The following is a 24,242-nucleotide window of genomic DNA, read 5'->3' on the forward strand; positions in this document are numbered from 1 at the left end:
CTTCTCCAGAGCCTGCTGCCTACAGCTGGCTTGCTTCTCCGCCAACCTGGAAAGCTTCTTGAGAGTGGCCTTAGCCTTGTTTTTGAGCTTGCCTGCTGCCTCCTGCTTGAACGTTTTGTGCCGGCCATAACTGGAGGACGGGGAGTCAGTGCTCATGGGTTGAGGCACTGTGGAGTCCTCCATCCTGGGTCGAGCTATCTCAGGAAAACTGAGGGGGAGCTCTGGCAGGCAAGCGGTAATTGGAGCAAGTAATGAGGACTGCTCCCCTGACCACCTGACCGGGTAATAATTCTCTCTGGGCTCAGGTCACAGTTATTATAAGACCGAAGGCACGGTTGGGACCCGCTATGGCATGGGTCGGCAACCCGCGGCTCCGGAGCCGCACGCGGCTCTTTGAGCCATCTCCTGCGGCTCCAGAGCCTCCTCCTCCCCTCCCCCCTTCTTCCTCCTGCTGCCCCCCCCAGGCTTCAGTCCCTAGCTGGGGCGGCAGGGACATCACTTCCTGGGCCGACAAGCCGGCCACCTGTCTGCCCGTGCTGGGCGGAAGTCCCGGCTGGGGTGGCGGCGGCGGCATCTCTCCCTGGGCCGTCCCCGGGCCACTGAGCCGGCTATGCATCTTTCCAGGCCGGGCCGGGCAGCAGTCCAGGCTGGGGCGGTGGCAGGAGGGCATTGCTTCCTGGGCCGTCCCCAGGCAGCTGAGCTGGCCACGCATCTCCTTGGTCCGGGCTGAGCAGCAGTCCCGGCTGGGGGGGGCGGCGGTGGGGGCATCGCTCCCTGGGCCGTCCCCAGGTCGCCAAGCCGGCCACGTGTCTGCCTGGGCCGGGCGGCAGTCCTGGCTGGGGCGGCGGCAGGGGCATCGCTCCCTGGGCCATCCCCGGGCCGCTGAGTCGGCTACGAGTCTCCCCAGGCCAGGCTGGGTGGGAGGGGGACATTGCTTCCTGTGCCGTCCCTGGGCAACTCACCCGGCCAAATGTCTCCCCGGGCTGGGCAGGCTGCAGCAGGGGGGGCATCACTTCCTGGGCCGTCCCCGGGCCTCCCCTCCCTGTCCCTTTGGCACCGTCTGCCTTTCTTTCTCTCTCTCTCTCTCTCCTCATCTGGAGAGGGGGGGCAGAGGAAAGAGAAAGAGAGAGAGGGTGACTTGTTCGGGCAAAGAACCAGTGGGGGACAAGGCGAGCTAAGTCAAAAGACATGGAACTTTCGTGCTAGCTTCTCCCAAATCCTTGTTATCCCTGCCACAAACTTAGCTCATCCGCCCTCACTCTCTCCTCTCCTCTCTCTGTGGACGAGGCTGCTTGCTTCAAATGGTTTGCTACCGAGGCGGGTAAGTCTCAATCGCAGCATTTTGTTGCTGTTGTTTTGCGCACGCGTGGCGCTGGCTGGGAACAGAGCCAAGTAAGCTCTGTGGTTGGAAGTCCCTGCAGCTTAGGAGGCAGAATTTCCCCCCTCTCAGTCCCAAATCCCAAGCAGGATTCACCACTTTGGGATTGGAAGTGAGCTGTGAGGAGATGGTCTGTCTCTTTTCCTCCCTTGCTCCCTTCCGCGCCGGCTACTGAGGCTCCCTGCTGGGTGCAGTCGGCTTGAAGTGGAGGAGGGGGAGGGGCCTTTCAAAGCGTGACATTGCAATAGATGGGACAGCCTTTCAGGAGGGTGCGGATGAACTGTAGCTCTCCAGATATTGCTAACATACAGCGTTTGCTGTCCCTGCAGCAGAATTGATGCGAGGTGCTGGCATTTCTCTTTGTCAGAATGTGGTGAACCCACATTGCCCATCTCTAAAGGAGGAAGTTAAATGTTTTGGTAGGTGAACTGGTTCTGTTAGTAAAGGGGGGGAGGTGAAGAGAAAACGAGAGGGAGAGAGGAAAGAGGGAGGAAAGAAAGAGAAAGAGGAAGAAAGAGAAAGGGAGAGGAAAGAGAGAGGGAGAGGGGAGAGAAAGGAAAGAAAGAGAAAGAGGGAGAAAGAGAGGAAAGAGAAAGGGAGAAGAAAGAGGAAAGAGAAAGGGAGGTAGACGAAAGAAAGGGAGAGAAGAAAGAGGGAGAGAAAAGAGGAAGGGAGAGGGGGAGAGAGAGGAAAGAGAAAGAGGAAAGAAAGGAAAGAGGAAAGGGAGAAAGGAAAGAAAGAGAAAGAGGAAGAAAGAGAAAAGAGAAAGGGAGATGAAAGAAAGGGAGAGGGGGAGAGAGAGGAAAGAAATAGAAAGAGGGAGAAAGGGAGGAAAGGAAGAGGAAAGAAAGGAAAGAGAGAAAGGAAAGAGGAGAAAAAGGGAGAGGGGAGAGAGGAAAGAAAGGAAAGAGGAAAGAGAAAGGGAGAAAGAGAGGAAAGGAAAGAAAAATGAAAGAGGAGAGAAAGGATAGAAAGGGAGAAAGAGGAAGGAAGGAAAGGAACGAAAGAAAGAGAGAGGGAGAGGAAAGGGGGAGAGAGGAAAGAGAGGAAAGAGGGAGAAAGAGGAAAGAGAAAGGGAGAAGAAAGAGGAAAGGGAGAGAGGAAAGAGAAAGAGGGAGGGAGGAGAGAGAGGAAAGAAAGGAAAGAGGAAAGAAAGAAAGCGAGAAAGAGAAAAGAGAAAGGGAGATGAAAGAAAGGGAGAGGGGGGGAGAGAGGAAAGAAATAGAAAGGGAGAAAGGAAAGAAAGGAAGAAAAGAGAAAGGGAAAGGAGAGGGGGGAGAGAGGAAAGAGGAAAGGAAAGAGGGAGAAAGAGAAAAGAGAAAGGGAGATGAAAGAAGGTGAGGGAGAGGGTGAGAGAGAGGAAAGAAATAGAAAGAGGGATACAGGAAAGAAAGGGAGAAAGGAAAAGAAAGAGAAAAGAAAGGGAGAGGAAAGAAAGAGGGAGGGGAGAGAGGAAAGAAAGAGGGAGAAAGAGAAAGGAAGATGAAAGAAAGGGAGAGGAGGAGAGAGGAAAGAAATAGAAAGAGGGAGAAAGAGAGAGGAAAGAGAAAGGAAAGAGGAAAGAGGGAGAAAGAAAAGGGAAAGGGAGATGAAATAAGGGGAGGGAGAGGGAGAGAGGAAAGAAATAGAAAGGGAAAAAGAGGGAGAAAGGAAAAAAAGAGAGGGAGAGAGAGAGGAAAGAAAGGAAAGAGGAAAGAAAGGGAGAAAGAGAGGAAGGAAATAGAAAGGGAGAGGGAGAGGAAAGGAGGAGAGAGTAAATAGAAAGAGGAAAGAGGGAGAAAGAGGAAAGAGAAAGGGAGAAGAGGAAAGAGAAAGGGAGGGAGAGAAAAGAAAGGGAGAGAAGAAAGAAAGAGAGAAAGGGGGGGAAGTGCAAGTGCCTCTCTCTCTCTCTCTCTCTCTCTCTCTCTCTCTCACACACACACACACACACACACACACACACACACACACACACACGGGGAAGAAGACTAGCAGACCAAGGGCAGAAAGAGGGAGGGGGAGAGGGAGGGAGGAAGGGAGAGAGAGAGAGATCCTTTTGACATCTAAAATGAAGATAAGACTGCATATATCCATATATATATGGATATATGCAGTCTTATCTTCATTTTAGATATTCAAAGGGTTTTGCGGCTCCCTGTGTTTTGTTTTCAGTGGGAAACGGGTCCAAGTGGCTCTTTGAGTATTTTGGGTTGCCTACCCCTGCGCTATGGGCTCCGCCCGGAGGCCTTAGGTGGCCAGTCAAGGTGTACCAGATGGCCCAATAAAGGGCGCAGAGGGCCTGAAAAGGAGGCCTGGCAGAGACAATGTGAATTCAAAAAGCTCCGATCAAGATGGTGGCCTGAGAATTTGGGCCTAGTCTGTGAGTTATTGGGGCTGTAATTAATGGTGCAGTTAATGAGGCCTAGATGATAGTCGATGGGCAGGGCTAGAATAGTTTCTCAGATGTGCTAAGAAGTAGCTAGAATATAGGAAAAACCTTGTGGAAAGGCTTGTAGCCTGCAGTCAGAATAGAAGGCCTGATATGTTGGCTTAATGGAGGGCCTCACGATGCTCCCAAGATGGCGTCCGCAATGGGCTCCGCCCAAAATCCCTGGGATGGCAAGGTCGTGTGAAGTGCCTGAAGTCCTGGAGGAAGGCCCAGTAGCACCCTGAGGCCTTCAGCCAGCAATCCGGCTGATGATAGATTGCGGGGCTGGCCGCGTGGTGCATCCAAAATGGTGGCCATGGCAAATTAATTGAATCTTTCTGTGATCGGCAAGGGAACGCTGATGCCTGGTGCCCTTGCCTCGATTGCCAGAATGGTAGAATTTAACTGCCCACAGAGACTGTTTTTAATGTAAAAGGGAGCCTCCGTTTTACTCCTGAGGTCGGCATCCATCCAAAATGGCGGTCGCGACTTTCGGGCTGTTAGAAATGGCCTCCGGAGGTGTCGAGGACGAAGGTGAGCTCTGAGGGTGATTGTGGCTGCGATGCTGAGCACTGCGCAGGAAAGCCTACAGGGGAATTGGCAAGGAATTTTCCTGGGGAGCCCTGGGGAGATGAACGGAGAAGTATTCTCCCCCCCCACACCACAAGCCTCAAATCAGCCGATCTGAGGCAGCGCTGATCCCAGCATTCCTGGGGGAAAATGTTTGGGGAAATTTTTCTTTTGAATGGAGTCACTAATTAGGGGAAGTACAAATACCAGAATTAAAGCAAGGAAAATTCAACAACGGATCTCTGACCTGCTAAATGAATTGTAGATCTCTAAAACCTGAGAGCCAAACCTGACACGTCTTCAAGAGCTTGAGACCAAGTCAAGACTGGGTCTCCTAGCAAGAGGGGGCGTGTCAAGTTTGGCTACTTGGTCTCAAGAACAGGCAGACAGAGAAAACCCATTGGTGGATTCTCCATCTCCTGTACTGGAGAATCTCAAACTGCTAACTGTAGTAACATTGAGAAAACAAATGATTTATCCACAACTTAAAGTCCACTTCAAATCATAGTTTCAGATCTTGTATTATGAAATAATCATGTTTGTGGAGAATCTGCTCTAAGGAATTCAAAACACTAGTGATGAAGCTCACATTCCCCTAACTCAGGGGTGTCAAACTGCCGGCACACGGGCCGGATGTGTCATGCCAAAACCACGGCCACCCCATTGCCGGTAATGGAAAAAATTGCGATACGTTGCAACATGTCATGTGACCTTGCGAGTTTGACACCCCTGCACTAACTGATTCTTACCAAAACTTGATGCAATAAGGAAAAACACCAAACCAAACAAAAAATAATATACTATACTAGCCAGAACCTGCCAATATATTTTGAGAGAATACCATTCCCTCAAAATGTTGCAATGAAACTTATGGCATTTTTTTTCACACCATTTTTTTCACCTCTGGAACAAAAAGGGAAAATAGAAGCTGTATGCAGACAAATAAAAATTCATTTGGATTTTGTGAAGGAATCTATTCCAGGAGTTGCTAAAGTACAAAACACCACAACACAGACAGCATGGGAAAGCTGGGACTGCCCTCAGCAATTTATGGAGAACTCTAGATCAGTGGTTCTTAACCTGGTCGATATCATTTTTCAGGGGGACGATGGAATCAAAAGGGGCGACGTGGGGGCGAAGGAACGGAAAGGGGGCGATATGGGGGCGATGGAGCAAGAAGTTTTGGGGACATTTTTGAGCCTGCCCCTGTGGCTCCGAGCCTCCTCTGCAATTTGGAGAGAGAGATAGAGAGAGGCACTTGTGCTTCTCTCTCTCTCTCTCTCTCTCTCTCTCTCTCTCTCTCTCTCTCTCTCTCTCTCTCTCTCTCATGCGGATTTGCCCCTTCACAGGGCTCCTAGTTGGCCCTGTGCCTGGGTGCCCCGCCTCCTGGGACAAGCACAGCCAGGAAGTCCATTTCCCTGGCTGGCCCGTCCCAGGTGCACGTGGCCGGGGAACCACGCAGGGGATCCCTGAGATCCCCACTGGGAGCAGGCCACCAGAGCCTCAGCCTAGCGGGCCAGCCTTCCTGCAAGCCGCGGCCCTGAGTGAGAGCTGCCTCTGCGATCCCCAGCCGTGGGACTGTTGGCTCAGCTGTCCGGGAAGGCGCGCCGGAGTCCTGGCTGTTTTGAGAGGTGAGTAGAAGATGGGGGGGAGAGAAAGGGAGGGGGAGGCATTTTCCAACCAGGCCCGCGGGAGCGCCTCCTCCTGGGGTCCGACACTGGCTTCCTTGCCCTCCTCCTCCTCCCCTTCTTCCTCCTGTTGCCCCCCAGGTGGCAGTCCTGGTTGGGGTGGCAGCCGGCGGGGGCATCGCTCCCTGGGCGATGCTGGTGGATCGCGGATGGCCGGGAGCATCGTGCATTGCAAAGCGGCCCGAGCTCCTCCAGCAGCTGATGGGGGTGTTCTGCAGATGCCCTGCGAGTTAAGCCTGGGGACGCTGGCGGCGCGAAGGGAGGCTTGGCGATGCAGCCAACGGGCAGGGCATTCCGCAGGGACGCCAGCGGCACATGGGATGGCTTACCAACGTGACTGTGAGCTGGGGCGCCCCTGCAGGCCCGGCGGGCAGCAGAGCTGGGTGCCTCCAGAGGGGACAGGGTCTTCTGCTGCCTCCTGCCCCCCCCCCGCCCCTTTGGTGCCCTCTGCCTCTCTCTCTCTCTCTCTCTCTCTCTCCTCACCTGGAGAAAGAAGGGGGAGGGAGGGAGTGGAAAGAGAGAGGGAGAGGGGAAAGAGAAAAAGAGAGAGAGGAAGAGAGGAAAGAGAGAGAGGAAGCACAAGTGCCTCTCTCCCCCCCTTCCTCACCTGGAGAAACAAGGGGGGAGGGAGAGGAAAGAGAGAGAGAGGGAGAGGGAAAAGAGAAAAAGAGAAAGAGAGAGAGGAAGCGCAAGTGCCTCTCTCTCTTCCCCTCTCTCTCCTCACCTGGAGAAAAAAGGGGGAGGGAGAGGAAAGAGAGAGGGAGAGGGGAAAGAGAAAAGAGAGAGAGAAAGAGAGAGAGAAAGAGAGAGGACGTGCAAATGCCTTTCTCTCCCCCCCCCTCTCTCTCTCTCTCACACACACACACACAGAATGGGGAAAGAGGACTGGTAGACCAAGTGCAGAAAGAGGGAGGGAGGGAGGGAGGGAGGGAGGGAGGGAGAAAGAGAGACCATTTTGATATCTAAAATGAAGATAACACTGAAGATATATATATAATAAAGGTTACCCCTGCTCCACCCATACAGTGGCGCACCATTGGCCAGAATGGGCAGTGATGGAGGGGGTAGTGCTTCTTTCAAAACATCGCATGCTGTTTTGTGTGTCTCTTTGTATTGTACTTTTTTAGCGTGCACTCCAGTTCAATATTATATTTTCTTTGTGTCTTTTTAATCCTTTTTACAGTGTGTGTGACTATATATACTTTCCTCGAATCTTAATTTAGTTTCAGAGTTTTCGTCTTGAAATTCTTAGTTCCTGCATTGCGGTTTGTTCTTATGCCCTTTTTGTATTTCTTTTTCCATCTTAAATTTCACTTGTAATTCAATCATTAAATGTTACTGTTTTTCTTTTCGGGCATTTCACTTTCTTGCAATTGAATTTTGTTTTCAATGGTCATTACATTTAAGTGCCTTGAATAAATAAGATAATAATGAAATACATGTATCACGAAGTTTGGGAATAAAGTGACGGGTTGCACCAAAATTTTTCACAGTTGAGATATGGGAAAAAGACTGGAAATAAATTATTTGCATATGTCCTGATGACAATTTTAAAGAAAACAAAAAAAGCATTTGCATAAACTGAAGAATTATTTCCTACGTTGTGATTGAGAGATTATGTTGGGGGAGGGGGCGATGACAACTTCCTCATTGGCTCAAGGGGGCAATTCGTTCAAAAAGGTTAAGAACCACTGCTCTAGATAATGGAGCTTTTCTGCTCAGGATGTTGATAATACAATATACGCATGAAATTATTTTGTTCAAATGTTTTTATCTTCATCTGAAACCTAGTGAAATAATGCATTTTCTAGATGTCTAAAATATTTTATGAAACCTAACAGATTATGCCTTCATTTAAACTGAATAATGAAGGGAATGCTAACTTCTCAGCCATGTCACAATCTTGTACGATGGACTAGACAAGAGAAAACCCTGCTACTTTAAAAGATCTCACATAAAGCCATCAAAACCCCATAATGCATTTTTTTTAAAAAAAGTAAAGCATTTTATTCTGATGCTGGTAGGACCATCCACTGGGTATTCAACCATACTTTGGCAAAAAAGGGAATCAGTTTCATTAAATGAAATATATTGTTTCATAATATATACCTACTAAGACAGAGGTCTCCAGCCTTTTCGGGCTCACGGACCGGACGGAAGGAGAGCAGCTTCAAAATTGGTGTGTGCGCGCCCGCACAGGGCCATGTACACTGGCCCGGCACTAGTGGCCTTGTTCATGCATGCAAGATGCGCATGCAACATACGCATGTGCGAACGGCTGCGCAACCCACTTGGGCTAGCCACACCATTCATGCATGCACAAACGGGCCGCAGACACCTCCCCTGTGCTAGCATCCCCAGTCACGCCCATGTGCAAATGGGGCCATGGGCGCTAGCACAAGTGGGGGGAAAATGCGTGCCACACGTGCGCACACCCACCAGCCATTTCTGTGGCTCACTGGCCAAGAGTCCGCGACCTGGTCCCGGGCTGTGGCTCATAGGTTGGGGACCCCTGTACTGAGAGACTAGAAAAAAGCTTACTGCCTCCAGTTGTTTTTTCTTCTGCACCAGAAGTTCCAGCATTAAGTTAACATTGGCCAGATCAAGGTTATCTTGTTCTGTTCCCAAAAAATCTTGAAATATTTGCCACCTGTGCCCATTCTAAAGGGGGAAAAAACAAACAAATGATCAAGACATGTTTCATGACTTTAAGTCAATATAGCTTAGACATTACACAATAACATAAAAAGGTCACAGTAATCCAATGAAGCATATCATCCTTTATGCTTGGTCTGAGGCTCAGTAAGGTTCCTCCAGTGGACCATGTCCCAGCGCTCGCCCCAGTCCCACCCCCCCTCCACCAGAGACCCTCAAATCCGCTCCAGTCCTGTCCAGGCCCGCATTAGTGACCCTGATGTGAGTGATGTCGAGCTGGCCATGCCCATCCAGTAGACCACGCCCATGCCAGCCAGTAGGCCATGCCTACCCAGTGGGCCATGCCCACCTAGTGGGCCACGCCCACCCGGTACCCAATAAATAAGTGGGGTTTTGGTTGCAGTTTGGGCACTCAGTCTCTAAAAGGTTCGCCATCACTGGTATATATGTTTACTTTAATATGAAAGTGAAACCTTTCAGTCAAACCAATTTCTTGTATAAAGACAATGTTAGCAGTCAAAACATAATAACATTAGCAATTATATTTAGAATCTGCTTACGTTTATCACCTGAATTTCAACAAATACTATTAACATGTTTACATTTGTGAATTAACTATTTCAATAAAATACCTGATGTGCTTAAAAGCTATGATCTCATAATATTCAGAATGGCCCCAGCTTGCTGATTTTTTTGTACGTCCTTAAAGATTTAGCTCTCTGCCAAGGCTTGGGACTCCGAGAGTGTGCAGACCCATTTTATAGTTTAGTTATTATGAGTGATTTATTCTTGGCTCCTACATATTTTTTATATTAGTCACGGTGAAATAGGTGGCCAAATTAAATAAGTATATGAATAAATGTTTCTTGGAAGAACCTTAGAATCTATCAGAATGGCATATACTGTACATACCACCTTCCCTTAAATTCTCAAGAAGATATAGATGCTGTGTTATGATATGTCCCCACGTATGAAGTTTCATGTGATTTCCAATGACAAACCCCTCTCCTGTGCTAGGGAGTTTTTGTTTTTATACATGTATATCACGACTGATGTTTGCAGTTACACTGGCCACCATGATGCCGTGTGTAACTTATCAGACATATACCACTAGATATTTTCTATGAGTATCAAAGCTTAATTAGGAATTGAATGCATGGACCGTTGCATTATATAATGATCTGAACTGGAATGGTCCATGACTTCTGGATTGCCACTAAAGCAATCTTATTTGTTCTGTAGAGAATTTGAACTTCACAGAAAAAAGACCTGGCTATGTGAATTAGAAGTTTAGTATCAGTTTTAATATCACTGATATTCTTACCTAAGTCTTATAAAGCATAACTTTCATTATCTCATTGTCATAACTTGTGATAATTATAAACTGCACTGGAAAATACAGAACATTTTGAATCTATATTCATAAATCTATCAAAAACATTATATTAAATAGTAAAGTTACACTATATAATGAAAATCCCAAATAACACTTTGCTTACACAGATGGGGCGTTGACTTACCTGAACGCCTTTTCTCAGCACGGAGATAGATAATCCACGCAGTGGGTTGAGACTGTATTCCTGGCCAATCAGATCAGTCAGCCAATGTTGCCACGCCCGTCCTGGACCATGATTCTCTAGACTTGACACGAGCGCAGCCATTGACTGACAGTAAGACGTTTTGGCTCCACTAAATATACCCTATTATCCTAGTCTATAAGGGTGGGTGTGGATTATCCATCTCCGTGCTGAGAAAAGGCGTTCAGGTAAGTCAACGCCCCTTCTCCAGCACTGGAGATGGATAATCCACGCAGTGGGACATACCAAAGCCTATTGTCCCTTGGGTTGGGGAATAGACTGGTCCCGTGTGTAACTTTGGTCTAGAACCTGCTGGAGAACCCTCCTACCGAAGGAGGCTTCTGCAGAGGAGTACTTGTCGATTTTGTAATGGCGAATGAATGGAGAGGGCGAGGCCCAAGTGGCTGCCCTGCATACCTCTTCAATAGAAGCCTGCATGGCCCATGCTGCTGCGGTGGCAGCACTCCTTGTGGAGTGGGCCGTGATATGCTTGGGGACTTGCAAGGACTCCGCCTGGTATGCCCCAGTGATGCATGCCCTAATCCACCTACCGATGGTAGAGGACGAGACCTTCCGGCCCCTAGTAGCGGGGTGGAAGGATATGAAAAGCGCTTCCGAGCGTCGGAATTCCACTGTGCGCGAAATGTAATGTCTTAGTGCCCTTCGTACGTCCAAGGTGTGCCATTGTTGCTCCAGGGGATGAGCTGGGTTTGGACAGAAGTCTGGTAGGACTATTTCCTGTGATCTGTGAAAAAAGGAGTTGACCTTTGGAATGAATGAATGGTCTATTCTTAGAACTACCTTGTCCCTATGAAAATGACACAGGTCCTTCCTCGTTGAGAGAGAAGCTAACTCGGATATCCGTCGAGCTGACGTGATAGCTACTAAGAATGCTACCTTATGGGTCAGGTAGCGAATGTCATATGTTTTGAGTGGTTCGAATGGTGCTCTGGTAAGAGCTTGTAGTACTCGTGGTAGTTCCCACGATGGATACCTGTGCACGGTTGGCGGTCTGATGTTCGCAGCCCCCTTGAGGAAGGATCGTATTAAGGGATGCTTGCCCAAGGATTCACCGGGGCTGGCAGAAAGTATAGTTGAGAAGGCGGCGATTTGCCTGCGCAGCGTGTTTGGCGAGAGGTCCCTCTCTAGGCCATCTAGTAAAAATTCTAGGATCTTGGGAACTGTGATCCCTTCGAGTAACAATTCCTGTTTAGAGCACCATGATTGGAAGCTTCTCCATGTGGCCTCGTAGATACGGTTCGTGGAGGGGCGCCTTGATGCCTGTATGACCCTAATTACACCCTGTGAGCAAGCCCCCTTGGCTAAAATTGACCGTTCAAGAGCCAGACGGCTAGTTGTAGCCATTGTGGCTCTGGGTGGGAGATCTCCCCCTGCTTGAGGGAGATCCTCTCCGGAGGAATCCGCCATGGATTCGTGCGGGAGAGACTCCTCAAGTCTGCGAACCAAGGTCTCCTTGGCCAATAAGGGGCCACAAGGATTACCTCGGCCCTTTCCCGCAGAATCTTGCGTACTACCGCCGGAAGGAGAGGTAAGGGTGGAAACGCGTACAGGAGTCCCCTTGGCCATGGGCTCCGTAACGCGTCCGTCTGCTCTGCTCCCCTGGATGGGAATCGGGAGAAGAAGCGAGTTAGGTGGGCATTGGAAGGAGAGGCAAAAAGGTCCACCTGGGGAAGCCCGAAGCGGTGACAGATCTCCCTGAAGATCCTCGGGTGTAGTTGCCACTCCGAGTGATCTATTGTTGATCTGCTCAACAGATCTGCTTGGATGTTTGCCTCCCCCGATATGTGGTCGGCCTTTATGGAGGCCAGATTTTGTTCTGCCCAGGCCCCCAGTAGGAGGGCCTCGGCCGAGAGCGAGCGAGAGTGTGTGCCCCCCTGACGGTTTATGTGGGCCTTGGCTGTCACGTTGTCCGTCAGGACCAGTACGTGCCTGCCTTTTATGCTGCTGTGAAAATGCCTTAACGCTAGGTGAATAGCCCGCAGCTCGAGCCAGTTTATGTTGTGTCGGAGATCCACCGCTGACCAGCGGCCCTGTGTCCACTTGGTCCCCAAGTGGCCTCCCCAGCCGAATAAGCTCGCATCTGTTGTGACTACTACTCTGTCTGGTTCCCTGAAGGGGGACCCCCTGAGGAGAGCTGGAGATAGCCACCACCTGAGGGAGTGTCGTACTCTCAGAGGTATGCCTACCCTCTTCCGGGATGCACTGATTTGCTGTTTCTGAAACGGGAGCATGAACCACTGCAGTTCTCTTGAGTGCAGCCTTGCCCAAGGAACTATTGCTATGGTCAATATCATCTTCCCTAGCAGCTGGGAGAGGCAGACCAGCGTCACTGATTGACCACGGCTTACCTGTTTTACGGCTTTCTTTATGCTGCTGAGGCGATCCTGTGATAGGTACACCTTGCACTCCTTTGTGTCTATGACCGCTCCCAGATGGAGTATTCTCGTAGTTGGGGTTAGATGGCTCTTTGGAATGTTCACCGAGAAGCCGTGGTCCTGCAGCAGTTTTATCACTAACTGTAGGTCCGCCTGAGACTGCTGGGCGGACGATGACTGGATTAGAATATCGTCCAGGTAGCACTGGACTCTGACTGGTACGTTTCTTAGGTGTGCTGCCAGAACCGCCAGAATCTTGGTGAACACCCTGGGCGCTGATGACAGGCCGAATGGAAGTGCCCTGTATTGAAAATGGTGCCCCCTGTAGGCAAACCGTAGAAAGCGGCGGTGAGCCAGAGAGATAGGGATGTGCAAGTATGCCTCCGTGAGGTCGATCGATGCCAGAAAATCCCCTTTCCTTACGCTTCCAAGGATGGAGCGTAGTGTCTGCATTTTGAATTTGCGGTATTTTATGTAGAAATTTAGCCTTTTTAAATCCAAAACGGCTCTCCAACCCCCCGAGGGTTTTGGGACCACGAAGAGGATAGAATAAAACCCCTGGTCTCTCTGGTTCATAGGCACCGGCTCTACGGCCCGTATGTTTAGAAGGTGCTGAACGGCCTCGTTCATGAGCCTTCTCTTTGTTGGGTTTGTGGGACAGGGGCACGGGCGGAAGCGGTTCGGGGGCTTTGAGAGAAATTCTAGAGATAGACCATGACGTATGGTGTTCCTGACCCATACGTCCGTGGTGGTCTCTTCCCACTGGGGAGCAAACCCTGCTAGTCTGCCCCCTATGGGAAGGTCTGGGTGGGAGTCATCTGGTACGGCGGAAGGGGCGGTTGTTCCCCCGAAAGGGCCGTCTTCCCTGCGTTTGCCTATGTCTTGTGTTCTGTCTGTCCCCCTGTCTTTCCCTATCCTGTCTAGCTTGGAAGGGTTGGGAATTTTGAAAGTAGTTGACCCTGGCTTCCGTACGAAAGGATTGTTTCCTTCCCCAGGAGCCGGGTCTCTTGTCCTGCCTTTTAAGCATGTGTTTAAGGACCTTGCGCTTGTCCTTGTTCTCTGTCAGGTATGGCGTTAGTGCCTCACCAAACAGCTTTGCCCCTTGGTACGGAGCCGTAGCCAATTTCCACTTGGATTTGGTATCTGCCTGCCAGTTCTTTAGCCAGAGGATGCGCCTGCTCGTGTTGTTTGCCGCCATTGCCTTGGCTGAAAACCTGGTCGCTAAAAGTGTCGCGTCCGACGCATATTCGTGGCCGCTATCATTTTGCTGAGTTCCTGGTGAGTGCGTATATCCTCCATGGGAACCCGGCCCTGTAACTCACGGAGCCAACAAAGTGTGGCTCTGGTGAGAAAGGACGCGGAGGTAGTCGCCCTGGTAGCCCAAGCTATTGCCTGGTGCGTTCTCCTGTAGTTGGACTCACTCTTTCGGTCCTCGGCTTTAAGAGCCTCAGCAAAATCTCCTGATATGGCCGTGTCCGATATCAGGGGACCTATGGGTTCGTCCACCACCGGCACCTCCAATGTTCCCTCTAGCTCCCTTGCTACGTTAAATAGCTTCCTCTCCGCATTGCTAGGAAGCGGTAGGGAGGTTGGCGCTGCCCACTGTTTCCTTATTGTGTTTAGGAACATGGTCGGGCATGGTATGCGGTGTTGAGTGGTTACCTTTTCGGCGAACGTCGGCTTAGCCTCCGTGTCAACTGTGACAGGCTCCGCTGGTGTCCCATGCCCCAGATGGGCTGTGGCCTCAGCCTTGCGCAGAATGGTAACAAAAAGAGAAGGGTTAAACAGGCCGCTGAAGGACGGCCCTTGAGGTGAGGTGTCCTCCTCTTCCTCAGACATTTGAATCCCTTGTGACGTACCTGGCTGGTCCAGGTAAGCTTCCTCGGAGACCGACGAGTCTGAGAAGGAGGAGAGGTCCTGATGGTCCTCCGTTTCCTCCCGATGCCTCGTTCTAAGTCCTAGAGGCTTGGCTTTGGAAGTTTGAGCCCTGGCCTCAAATGCACGGTCCACTGCCTGTGCTATTAGGGTAGCTAGCAGATCCCCCGTCAATGCAGGAGGAGTAACCATTGCCTGCGACCCTGCAGGTGCTGTGGTTAGCATGGTCCTCGGGGTTTCCTGTAACCTCCGTGGGGAGGGGGATCGGGAGAGCGATGAGAATTCGCCTATCCCACCCTCTGTTTGGGACTGTGATGAGTTCCCTAATGACCAAATGGCCCGTGGGGATGAAGGGAGACCCAGCGGTAGATCAGGACCTATCCCCCCATTCTGCCTATTTTCAATTCTGGCCCTTTTCTGGGCTCTGTCGAACTCTATTTCTAGGGCTTGGTGTCTTCTGATTGCCTGCTTGTCAGCCTTCTTTGATGACTCCCTTGCAGCCTTTCTAGGGGCTGCAGAGGATTCCGAATCCTCTGAAGCGGGTGCTCTAGAAGATGAAGGCAGGGCTGCACTGGAGGGAATGATTGGTTCCTCCATTCTCCACTAACGCCGGGCCGCGATAGGGGGGACCCAGGTAGTAGGAGAGCTCCAACTTTGAGTAAGGACAGGCGCACTACTGGGGGCATCTGGAACTCAGGAGCAGACTCTGCAAAATTGTCAGGGTTAGTCACTGTGCACGGATAAGAACAGGCACGCTAATGGGAATGCCTGGAACCCGGCTTGACTATGGTGGGTAAGGACAGGCACGCGACTGGGGATGCCTGGAACCCACCACTAAATCCAGAAGCGTATGGGCCACTAATGGGGGACCCGAAGTCCGGAAGGAGCCAAAGGCAACTAAACACATTTAGTTATGAAAGGTTCTTATTTACTTTACATTGAAGACACCAAGTCCTGGAACCAGCAGCTATGTGTCTGATTTGAATGTCTCTGAATGAATAATAGATGCTTTAGTACCCTAGTACTGCTTGCCTATTAATTCACTCCAGCGGCTGAACCTAGGCTTCTCAGGGAGCCTTAGATCCCCTGTTTGGACAAAAATATGGCCGCCGCTGCCAGGAGACTACTGTGCATGTGTTAAAAGGAGCAGGAGATTATTGCGCCTGTGCTAAAAAGGCTGCCTGTGCCACATGCGGTTGTAACAAAGAGCCGCGCGTGCTCCCAGCTGTGCAGATAATGGCGCCTCGTTTAAAAATCCTGAGCAGCCTGGTGAGTGAAAGAGACTGCTCCTTCGCACGCCAGCTGTTTCCCTTAATCAATCTCCCTCCCAGCATGCGTCCCCTTTGTCCTCCGCTCCCCTCGCTAATTGCTTGCCTTTCTGTCTTTCTTTCTTTCTTTTTAACGCGAGGGGTTGCACGAGCCTCCCCGTTTGTTTAAGGTGGCTGCCGGCTGCTCCGGCTGTGGGAAGGTGGTTGGGGTTTGGGTTAGGGAGGGGAGTTAGGGATTTCCCCCTTTTAAGTGAGGGTGGTTTCCCCTGTAGGGAATCTGACTTCCTGAGTCTTACAATTTAGCCAGGAAATTTTTGAGTAATCAATTAAATTGAATTAAATTATCTCTAATTAAATTTTAAACTAAGCAATTTCAGCTACTAGAAGAAAATCCCCCCAATGGAAAGGAACTATACCTGCCCAGGAGCCAAAGTTGTACGTCTTTCTGTGTGGCCAGATCAGTCAAGACTGGGGAATCATGGTCCAGGACGGGCGTGGCAACTTTGGCTGACTGATCTGATTGGCCAGGAATACAGTCTCAACCCACTGCGTGGATTATCCATCTCCAGTGCTGGAGAATAACTGAGCTGTCTGTCAAAGAAACAGACATTCTCAAATGCTTAGAACATAGGAATACCATGCACCACATTTCTTAAGCCCAGAAATAAACAAATGAAAGAAAGGAGATTGGGACATACGGTGCTACTCACTGAATGGTCCAATTTGAATCTCTTTTCCTCAAATCTTTGCTTCTGTTTAAGGATGAGCTCATTCACTATAGGGAAAAAAAGATCTAAGTAGTACATTTGAAAATGAAAGATAAAAGACAAACTGTCTTACAAATAAATGCATACTAAGAAGATCAAATGAGTAAACTTCAACACTGCACTTTTATTAATTCAATAAAATTAAACTCAATAGAGCAACAAATATTATTACTCACTTGCCAATCAGAATAAAAAGAATTCCAATATTTTTCTGGAAAATATATACTGTATACTGTATTTTTAATTTACACAGCAGTATTGATGAATACAGTCACTCATCTTATTTCAGCATATACAGTACATCAAAATAAGATGCATCTTCACCATTCTGTAACTGGGTCATCAAATGTGACCATTAAATACATTCAGATTTGTGGGCGGCCAGCCTCCTCTAACATATTAATAATCTAGACATCATAGTGGTAGCACATTAAATCAGAAATATTTGGTGAAAAAAAAGCATGCCATTCTTACCACACCTATGTTACTGTAACCATTCGACATGGATTTCATTTAAACACGATCCAAAGCTACGATTGGTAAAGAATGTAGTGGCCATTATGCAAGTGTAACTCTTGTCCTTCATTCACTAAACTGGTTGTCAGTGCTGCTTTTGACTGAGTGGCTTGATTCCAAGGAGCCATTCCCCCCCAGGCAGAATCGGCTCAAATAGTATAATACAGACAGGGAGAGAATGCTTAGAATCTCATCCCTACAAATATTCAAAGGACAGGGGCCCTAAGGCAGCCCTCTTCCTTGATGGCCTCCACCACATTTGATACTCCTATTATTAAACTTTCAAGAAGGCCACTGAAGCAGTGTTGTTTTAACAGGCACTTGAAGGTTGTTTGATAATTTGGTAGCCGTGCATATTATATAATTTGGATTTTGTTGTAGTTACTGTGATTTGATGCTTTTGATGTTACTTTCTGCAAACCACCTGGAGTCATTTTTAGCTGATTAATATAAAATAAAATCAATAGCTAAATTTTTAATGGGATGTATCCCTAATCTAGGCAATGAGCATTTAAGTACAAATGCAAGGAGCAAGGAGATTGAAGCTCATCTAATATGTAGGAACATTAAAAGTTACATTTTTATTGTACACAATAGTCATAGCAGATGTTAACACATTTGTATTTTAACAACTTCAGTTGTTCAGTTTGACTTATTCATTATGTTACTAATTAATTTTATGAAACTAAGCATTTGAAAATGAATCACATTTCATTGAATATGTCCTAGTTCACATTATCTATATTAAAATATACACCATAGGTACAATTTTTCCCCATCATATACAGAAAGTCATTAAAATTGCTCTTCTATAACTTTAACTACAGACTGTCAAATGTACAAAATGGATTTATTCACATGATATACAACCAAATTACATTACTTGCACACTTTTTTCTACCCTCCATATTAGTTTCATGTATGTCTCTCTCCTACTCACACAAAACCAAAGGGAAGAATCAACTCTAATTCAATTTTATTTTTTCCTATTTCTAACTTATCATTTACATGAAACATAAATAATTGTTTAAAATAAACTGTTGATCAGCAATCTGAGGGCTGATCACTAGTAAAAAGGACAAGATCAGAAAAGACTATTATCAAAACACCATACAAATGCCACTATTTCCGAAAAAAAGAGCAGAAAAAAGATTATTAAACCCATCTTGGCAGGAGAATTAAGTCATAGGCACTATGACTTAAGAAGATTTTATGCCAAGTATACAATTCATTTAGCATAAGGCCTATTTTGATCTTCCCCTCTTCTATTCACATCTCAAAATCAAATACAACTAAGCATTATTAAATTATTTGGTTACTAATCGTTTTCAATTTGTTGCTTTCACAATCATGGTCCATCACAGATTCTCTCAACTTCATCATTTGTTTTGCAAAGCTAGAGTGATTTTTATATCACTGAATACCTGAAAGATATTCAGATATTAGATGTCCAATAATATAGTCTATGTTCTACAAAATTAACAGAAGCATGTGAAGCATAATAAAGAAATAAACACCCAGCAATAAAAGTTCAGCTAATGAGAAAGTTAACAAGGTATGATTGAAAGCTGTATTAGTGAACATTAAAACTTACCTAAAAAGTTGGGATATAGATGATCAATGTTATCCACAACATAATTACATTTGGGACATCTGTTGTTATCTTCCAGGCTTTGATGAATGCACTTGTAACTGTTCAAGAAAAGTAACAGAACAGTGAGAAATACTGCACAAATTTATTAAGATGTGTTTTTGAATATGATACATCACATTGTTTGTTAGTTGAGGAATTGGAGCTATGGTACCAGGTGGTTGGGTACTAAAGACAGATCAAATAAATGAAGCATCTTCAAGTTCTGGGCAATTTTTTTTGTAACTAATATTACCTTGTTGCCAACAGCAACAAAATATTGGATGTTAATAGACAGTTTTAAAATATTATTGCCTACAACAGATTGTCATCTTCAAAGACGTTTCATAACATACAAAAGTGCAGAAAGAATTGTATGCATCCTAACTTTTTATGAGACACAGCACTTCAAAAAAAATCAGCTTTTAAGAGTTAGAATATTAAAAACCATTGATGACTTTGAAGAATTCATAGACACTTACAAGAATCTGATGCATGTGTCCTGTCTTGCTTTATCCACCAAATTGTTTTGATATGTTTTAATAGTTATTTATTTGTTTAAAGCTATCTCAGTGCTACCATTCAGAGATAGAAAATATTTTTAAGTTATCCCAGGATATCTCCAATGAAGATAGTGAGGTAGAAATGTGCATTTAACTAATTAATTTTAGTTCATACATTTTCATTTTATAAATAAATCTCTCTTGCTAAACAGTTTTATCAAGTAATCTTACCAGAAACTGTGTCCACATTTTGTCATGTAAGCTTCTTCAATCATATCAAAGCAGATGGGGCTTGAAAAGGAAAGAAAAGTATATAAATACTGATGAAGTCTTTTAAACAAACATTGTTTCTTTTAATGGAAAAGAGGTAGAGAAAAGGGAATGAACCCAATAGTTGATGAAACATTTGTTACACACCACCAGCATTGAGAAGTCTCTATTAATCTCTTATTAATAGAAAGCCCAGAGACCAAAAGTTAGTCATTTATATGATTTAAAATCTAAAGAAAAATCTAGAAAAATATGCTGGCACTTAAAAGATCTGATACAGAAGACATTTAAATACACATCCAAGTAACAAATTATTTCTTCGTGTATGTATCTGGAAAAAGTGATTGATAGAAGTTATCTCAAGTACTACACTTAAAATTTAAATAGGAAAATGGTTAAAAATGAGTAAATTAATGCTTTCTAAAAAGTAATTAAATTATTTAAATTTAATTTTAATATTATTTAAATTATGGCAGAAAACATATCCAAGCAAGATACTTATTTTGCATAACAAAATATATTAAAAACAACCCAATTTTCCAGCTAAGTGTCAAGAACTAGTTGAAATGATATTATTGCCATTACGGAAACTTAGTGGGATGAAACCCACAAATGGAACACAGAGTTAGAGGGATTTAAATTATTTAAAAGATAGATATGGAAAGTGAACAAGTGAAAGAAACAATGATAAGATGGGCAAACTATGAGGCTGAAAGACAAAGAAGATACGGACTATTATAAAATCTGGAAATTATTTTATTCTTGGTTAGAGAAAAGAATGAAGGATTAGGAAGTGAACATATATTAGCTTAGCAAACACCGGACAACTTGTTGATTGGAAAAATTAACATATGTTGATGGAAAAAAATAATAATAAAAAAGATTGTTAAAAAAAATAAATTATTTAAAAGAAACAGACCAAATAAAAGAGGAGGTGGAGTTGCTCTCTATATAAGAAATGACTACATCTCTATAGAAATAGAACACAAAAATGATGAAAACTGTCTTGAATGCATTTGGGTCAATATAAAAGGGGGAAAATGACATTGCAATAGATGTATACGATAGGCCACCCAACCAGAGGTAATAGATGAACTTTGCTAGTCAGTTAACTAAGGTATGTAGGAAGCACATCACAGTAGTAATGGGGACTTTAATTACCCTGACATCAACTGGGAGACAAACTCTGCACCAAGTAGAACAGTGGTTCTCAACCTTCCTAATGCCATGACCCTTTAATACAGTTCCTCATGTTGTGGTGACCCCCAACCATAAAATTATTTTCGTTGCTACTTCATAACTGTAATTTTGCTTAAGAACCAGGTTACTAATTTAATCTCTCTCACCCTCTTTCTTTCTCTCTCCCTCTCTCTCCCTCTCTTTCTCTCTCTCTCTCTCTCTCTCTCTCTCTCTCTCTCTCTACCTCTTTCTCTCCCTCTCTCACTTCCTCTTTCTCTTTCTCCCTCTCTCTCCCTATCTTTCTCCCTTTCTCTCCCTCCTTCTCTCCCTTTCTCTCTCTCTATTTTTCTCTCCCTCTCTATCCCTCTCCCTCCCTTCCCCTCTCTCTCTCTCTCTCTCTCTCTCTCCCTTCCTCTTTCTCTTTCTCCCTCCCTCTGACCTGCAACAACACAATGAGGGAGCCAACCAATCGCAGGACGTAGATTCTGATGGGCGGCCGGCCTGAGCTGAGAAGCCGGCGATCGCCTCGAGCCACCGCCGTGGCCCGATGAGACCGCGCCGCGCCCAACAGGCAGCACGTAATGGCCAATGAGTGCCGGGCAGGGGGTGGTGCTTGAAAAGTGGCTACTAAGTGTGCGGCACCATTGTGGCTGTCAAGCCCCATGGGCTCGACATTCCTACGAAGGAAGGGGCCCACATAGCCAGCCGCCGAAGCATGCAGCCGGCTGACAGAAACGCCATGCAGGAAGAACAGCTGATGGCAGCTTACCAGGTGGCGTGCGGTACACCGGTGCAGCCTAGGATGGCCCGCCGGCGCCTGGTTAGAGCAGCTGGCTGGCACTCCATTGTGGCCATCTCTGTGGGTGGCAGCAGGGACCCCCATAGTTTGCGGCTTCTGCTGCGATGCCCGGATCGGTTTCCCAGCATGTGGGCATTGGAGTTTTCGATCGGTATCCCGGTTGAAAAGCCTTGGGATAGAGGAGCGGTGTCTTGGTTCCTAAGACCATCTGAAATATGTGTTTTTCGATGGTCTTAGGCGACTCCTGTGAAAGGGTCATTCGATCCCCAAAGGGGTTGCGACCCACAGGTTGAGAACTGCTGAAGTAGAAGGTCAAACAGATTCCTGACAAACCTAGCAGACAACTTTGTCTCCCAAAAAGTAGAGAAGGGAACTAGGGGATCAGCCATATTGGCTTAATTCTCACTAACAGAGAGATGAAATGATAGAAGGTGTTGAAGCCACAGAAACCTTGGGGAGGGGAGAAATGATACTGCAATATTGGAATTCAACATTATGCAAGCACAAGCAATAGAACACAGTCAAACTAGAGTCTTGGACTATAAGAGAGCTAATTTCAATAAACTTAGAGAGAGCTTGGGAAGGATTCCATGGATGAAAATCCTCAAGGGGAAAACAACTCAAGAAGCTTGGGAAATTTTGAAAAGTGAGATTATAAAAGCTCAGCCTAGCACAGGGATAGGCAACCTTGGCTCTTTTATGACTCATGGACTTCAGCTCCCAGAATTCCTGAGCCATGAGTCATAAAAGAGCCAAGGTTGCCAACCCCTGGTCTAGTACAATACTAACAAAGAAGAAAAGTAACAGTTCTCAAAAGAAACCAGCATGGCTGCATAAAGAACTCTCTGATAAATTGAAAGACAAAAAGGACAAGTATAACAAGTGGAAAGAGGGGCACATAATTAAGGCAGAATATCAGTAAATAGCACGTGAGGAAAGATAAGGCTCAAAATGAACCAAGGCTTGCAACAAAAGTAAAAAACAACAAAAAAGCTTCTTTCAACATGTAAAAAACAAGAAAAATGTTAAGGAAATGATTGGTCCATTAGTGAGAGAAGGGGCGTTGGTCTTACCTGAACGCCTTTTCTCAGTACGGAGATGGATAATCCACGGATGGGTTTTCTCTGTCTGCCTGCTCTTGAGACCAAGTAGCCAAAGCTTGACACGCCCCCACTTCCTGTGGAGTCCATTCTTAACGAGGGCGAATTGGCTGATGATTGACGAGGTATTGGCTCTCAGCTCCCTACTAGCGGCCTGCTGGCCTTGGGGTGGGTGTGGATTATCCATCTCCGTACTGAGAAAAGGCGTTCAGGTAAGACCAACGCCCCTTCTCCAGTACAGGAGATGGATAATCCACGGATGGGACGTACCAAAGCCTCACTGTCCCAAGGGGTGGGAAACAGATAAGGCCGGTAGATTGATCTCTGAGACAACTTGCTGGAGGACCCTCCTACCAAAGGAGGCGTCCGCCGATGCAAAGCGGTCTATCTTGTAGTGTCGTATAAACGGGGAAGGCGAGGACCATGTCGCGGCCCTGCAAACTTCCTCGATTGACGCCTGGGTAGCCCATGCCGCCGAAGTTGCAGCGCTTCGGGTGGAATGGGCTGTGAGATGACTTGGGGGCGGCAGGGATGATACATTGTAAGCTTCTGCGATACAGCTTCGGATCCACCTTCCAATGGTGCCCGCGGAAACTTTCCGCCCCAAGGTGCCCGCTTGGAAGGACACAAATAGGGCCTCCGATTTGCGGAAAGGTTCTGTACGCTTTATATAATGCCGCAAGGCTCTGCGGACGTCCAATGTATGCCACTGCCGCTCCCGGTCATGTGTTGGATTTGGACAGAAGTTTGGGAGAATTACTTCCTGTGTCCTGTGAAAGAGTGAATTCACCTTCGGTATGAAGGCAGGATCTAACCTAAGGACCACCCTGTCCTTGTGGAAAATGCATAGGTCGTTTCTGACTGACAGTGCGGCCAGTTCCGAAATTCGTCTGGCCGATGTGATGGCAATCAGGAACGCCACCTTTAGCGACAGGTGTCGCAAGGAAACGGTCGCCAATGGTTCAAATGGTGACCGAGTGAGTGCGTGAAGGACTCGCGGTAGTTCCCAGGACGGGTACCTGTGAATTACTGGAGGTCTGGTGTTATAGGCGCCCTTGATAAAGGCGCGGATCCTGGGGTGGTGAGCTAAGGGAACCGAATCCGTGCAGGTGAGGAGGGTGGACAAGGCCGCCACTTGCCTGCGGATGGTTGCGGGGGCGAGGCCTCTGTCTAGTCCCTCCAAGAGGTAATCTACTATCTGAGGGATGTAGAGTTTGTGTAAGTCAAACTGCCGTTCCCTGCACCAAAGGCAAAATTTTTCCAAGTGGAGTCATAAATGCGGTTTGTTGCCGGACGGCGTGAAGCTTGAATTATGGTAATGGCCCCGGGAGAGAATAGTTCCTGTGCCATTATCTGGCGCTGAAGTGCCAGGCGGTCAGTTGTAACCATTGGGGTTCCGGGTGACTGATGATTCCCTGGTGTAGGGACACTTGATGAGGGGGAATGTTCCATGGGGGCGACTGAGACAGGTCGGTGAACCACGGTCTCTGTGGCCAATATGGTGCTACTAGGATCACTTCTGCCCGCTCCTGAATCAGCTTTCAGATGACCGCCGGTATGAGTGGTAGTGGGGGAAAGGCATAAAGCAGACCCTGAGGCCACTGAGTTCTCAGAGCGTCCGTCCCCTCTGCTCGCGGGTTGAAGTAACGAGAGTAAAATCTGGG

General features: G+C 47.1%; 1 protein-coding gene across 3 annotated transcripts in view; it reads right to left on the reverse strand.

The window, feature by feature from the left end:
- Positions 1-24,242, reverse strand: part of COP1 (COP1 E3 ubiquitin ligase) — a 171,340-nt gene that overhangs the window by 131,400 nt on the left and 15,698 nt on the right. For 2 of the 3 annotated variants that reach the window (XM_039348666.1, XM_039348649.1), the window contains exons 2-5: positions 19,462-19,521; positions 18,692-18,789; positions 16,513-16,589; positions 8,585-8,704 (exon numbers count right to left, since the gene is read on the reverse strand). In XM_039348666.1, coding sequence (XP_039204600.1) covers positions 8,585-8,704; positions 16,513-16,589; positions 18,692-18,789; positions 19,462-19,505 — 339 coding nt within the window. In that variant the 5' untranslated portion in view covers positions 19,506-19,521. The remainder of the gene's footprint in view (positions 1-8,584; positions 8,705-16,512; positions 16,590-18,691; positions 18,790-19,461; positions 19,522-24,242) is intronic. The other variant, XM_039348656.1, reaches the window with a different exon arrangement.

Source organism: Crotalus tigris, unplaced genomic scaffold, assembly GCF_016545835.1.
Source record: "Crotalus tigris isolate CLP2741 ecotype Arizona unplaced genomic scaffold, ASM1654583v1 scf7180000017560.2302168, whole genome shotgun sequence".
In the NCBI taxonomy this organism is placed as follows: domain Eukaryota; kingdom Metazoa; phylum Chordata; class Lepidosauria; order Squamata; family Viperidae; genus Crotalus; species Crotalus tigris.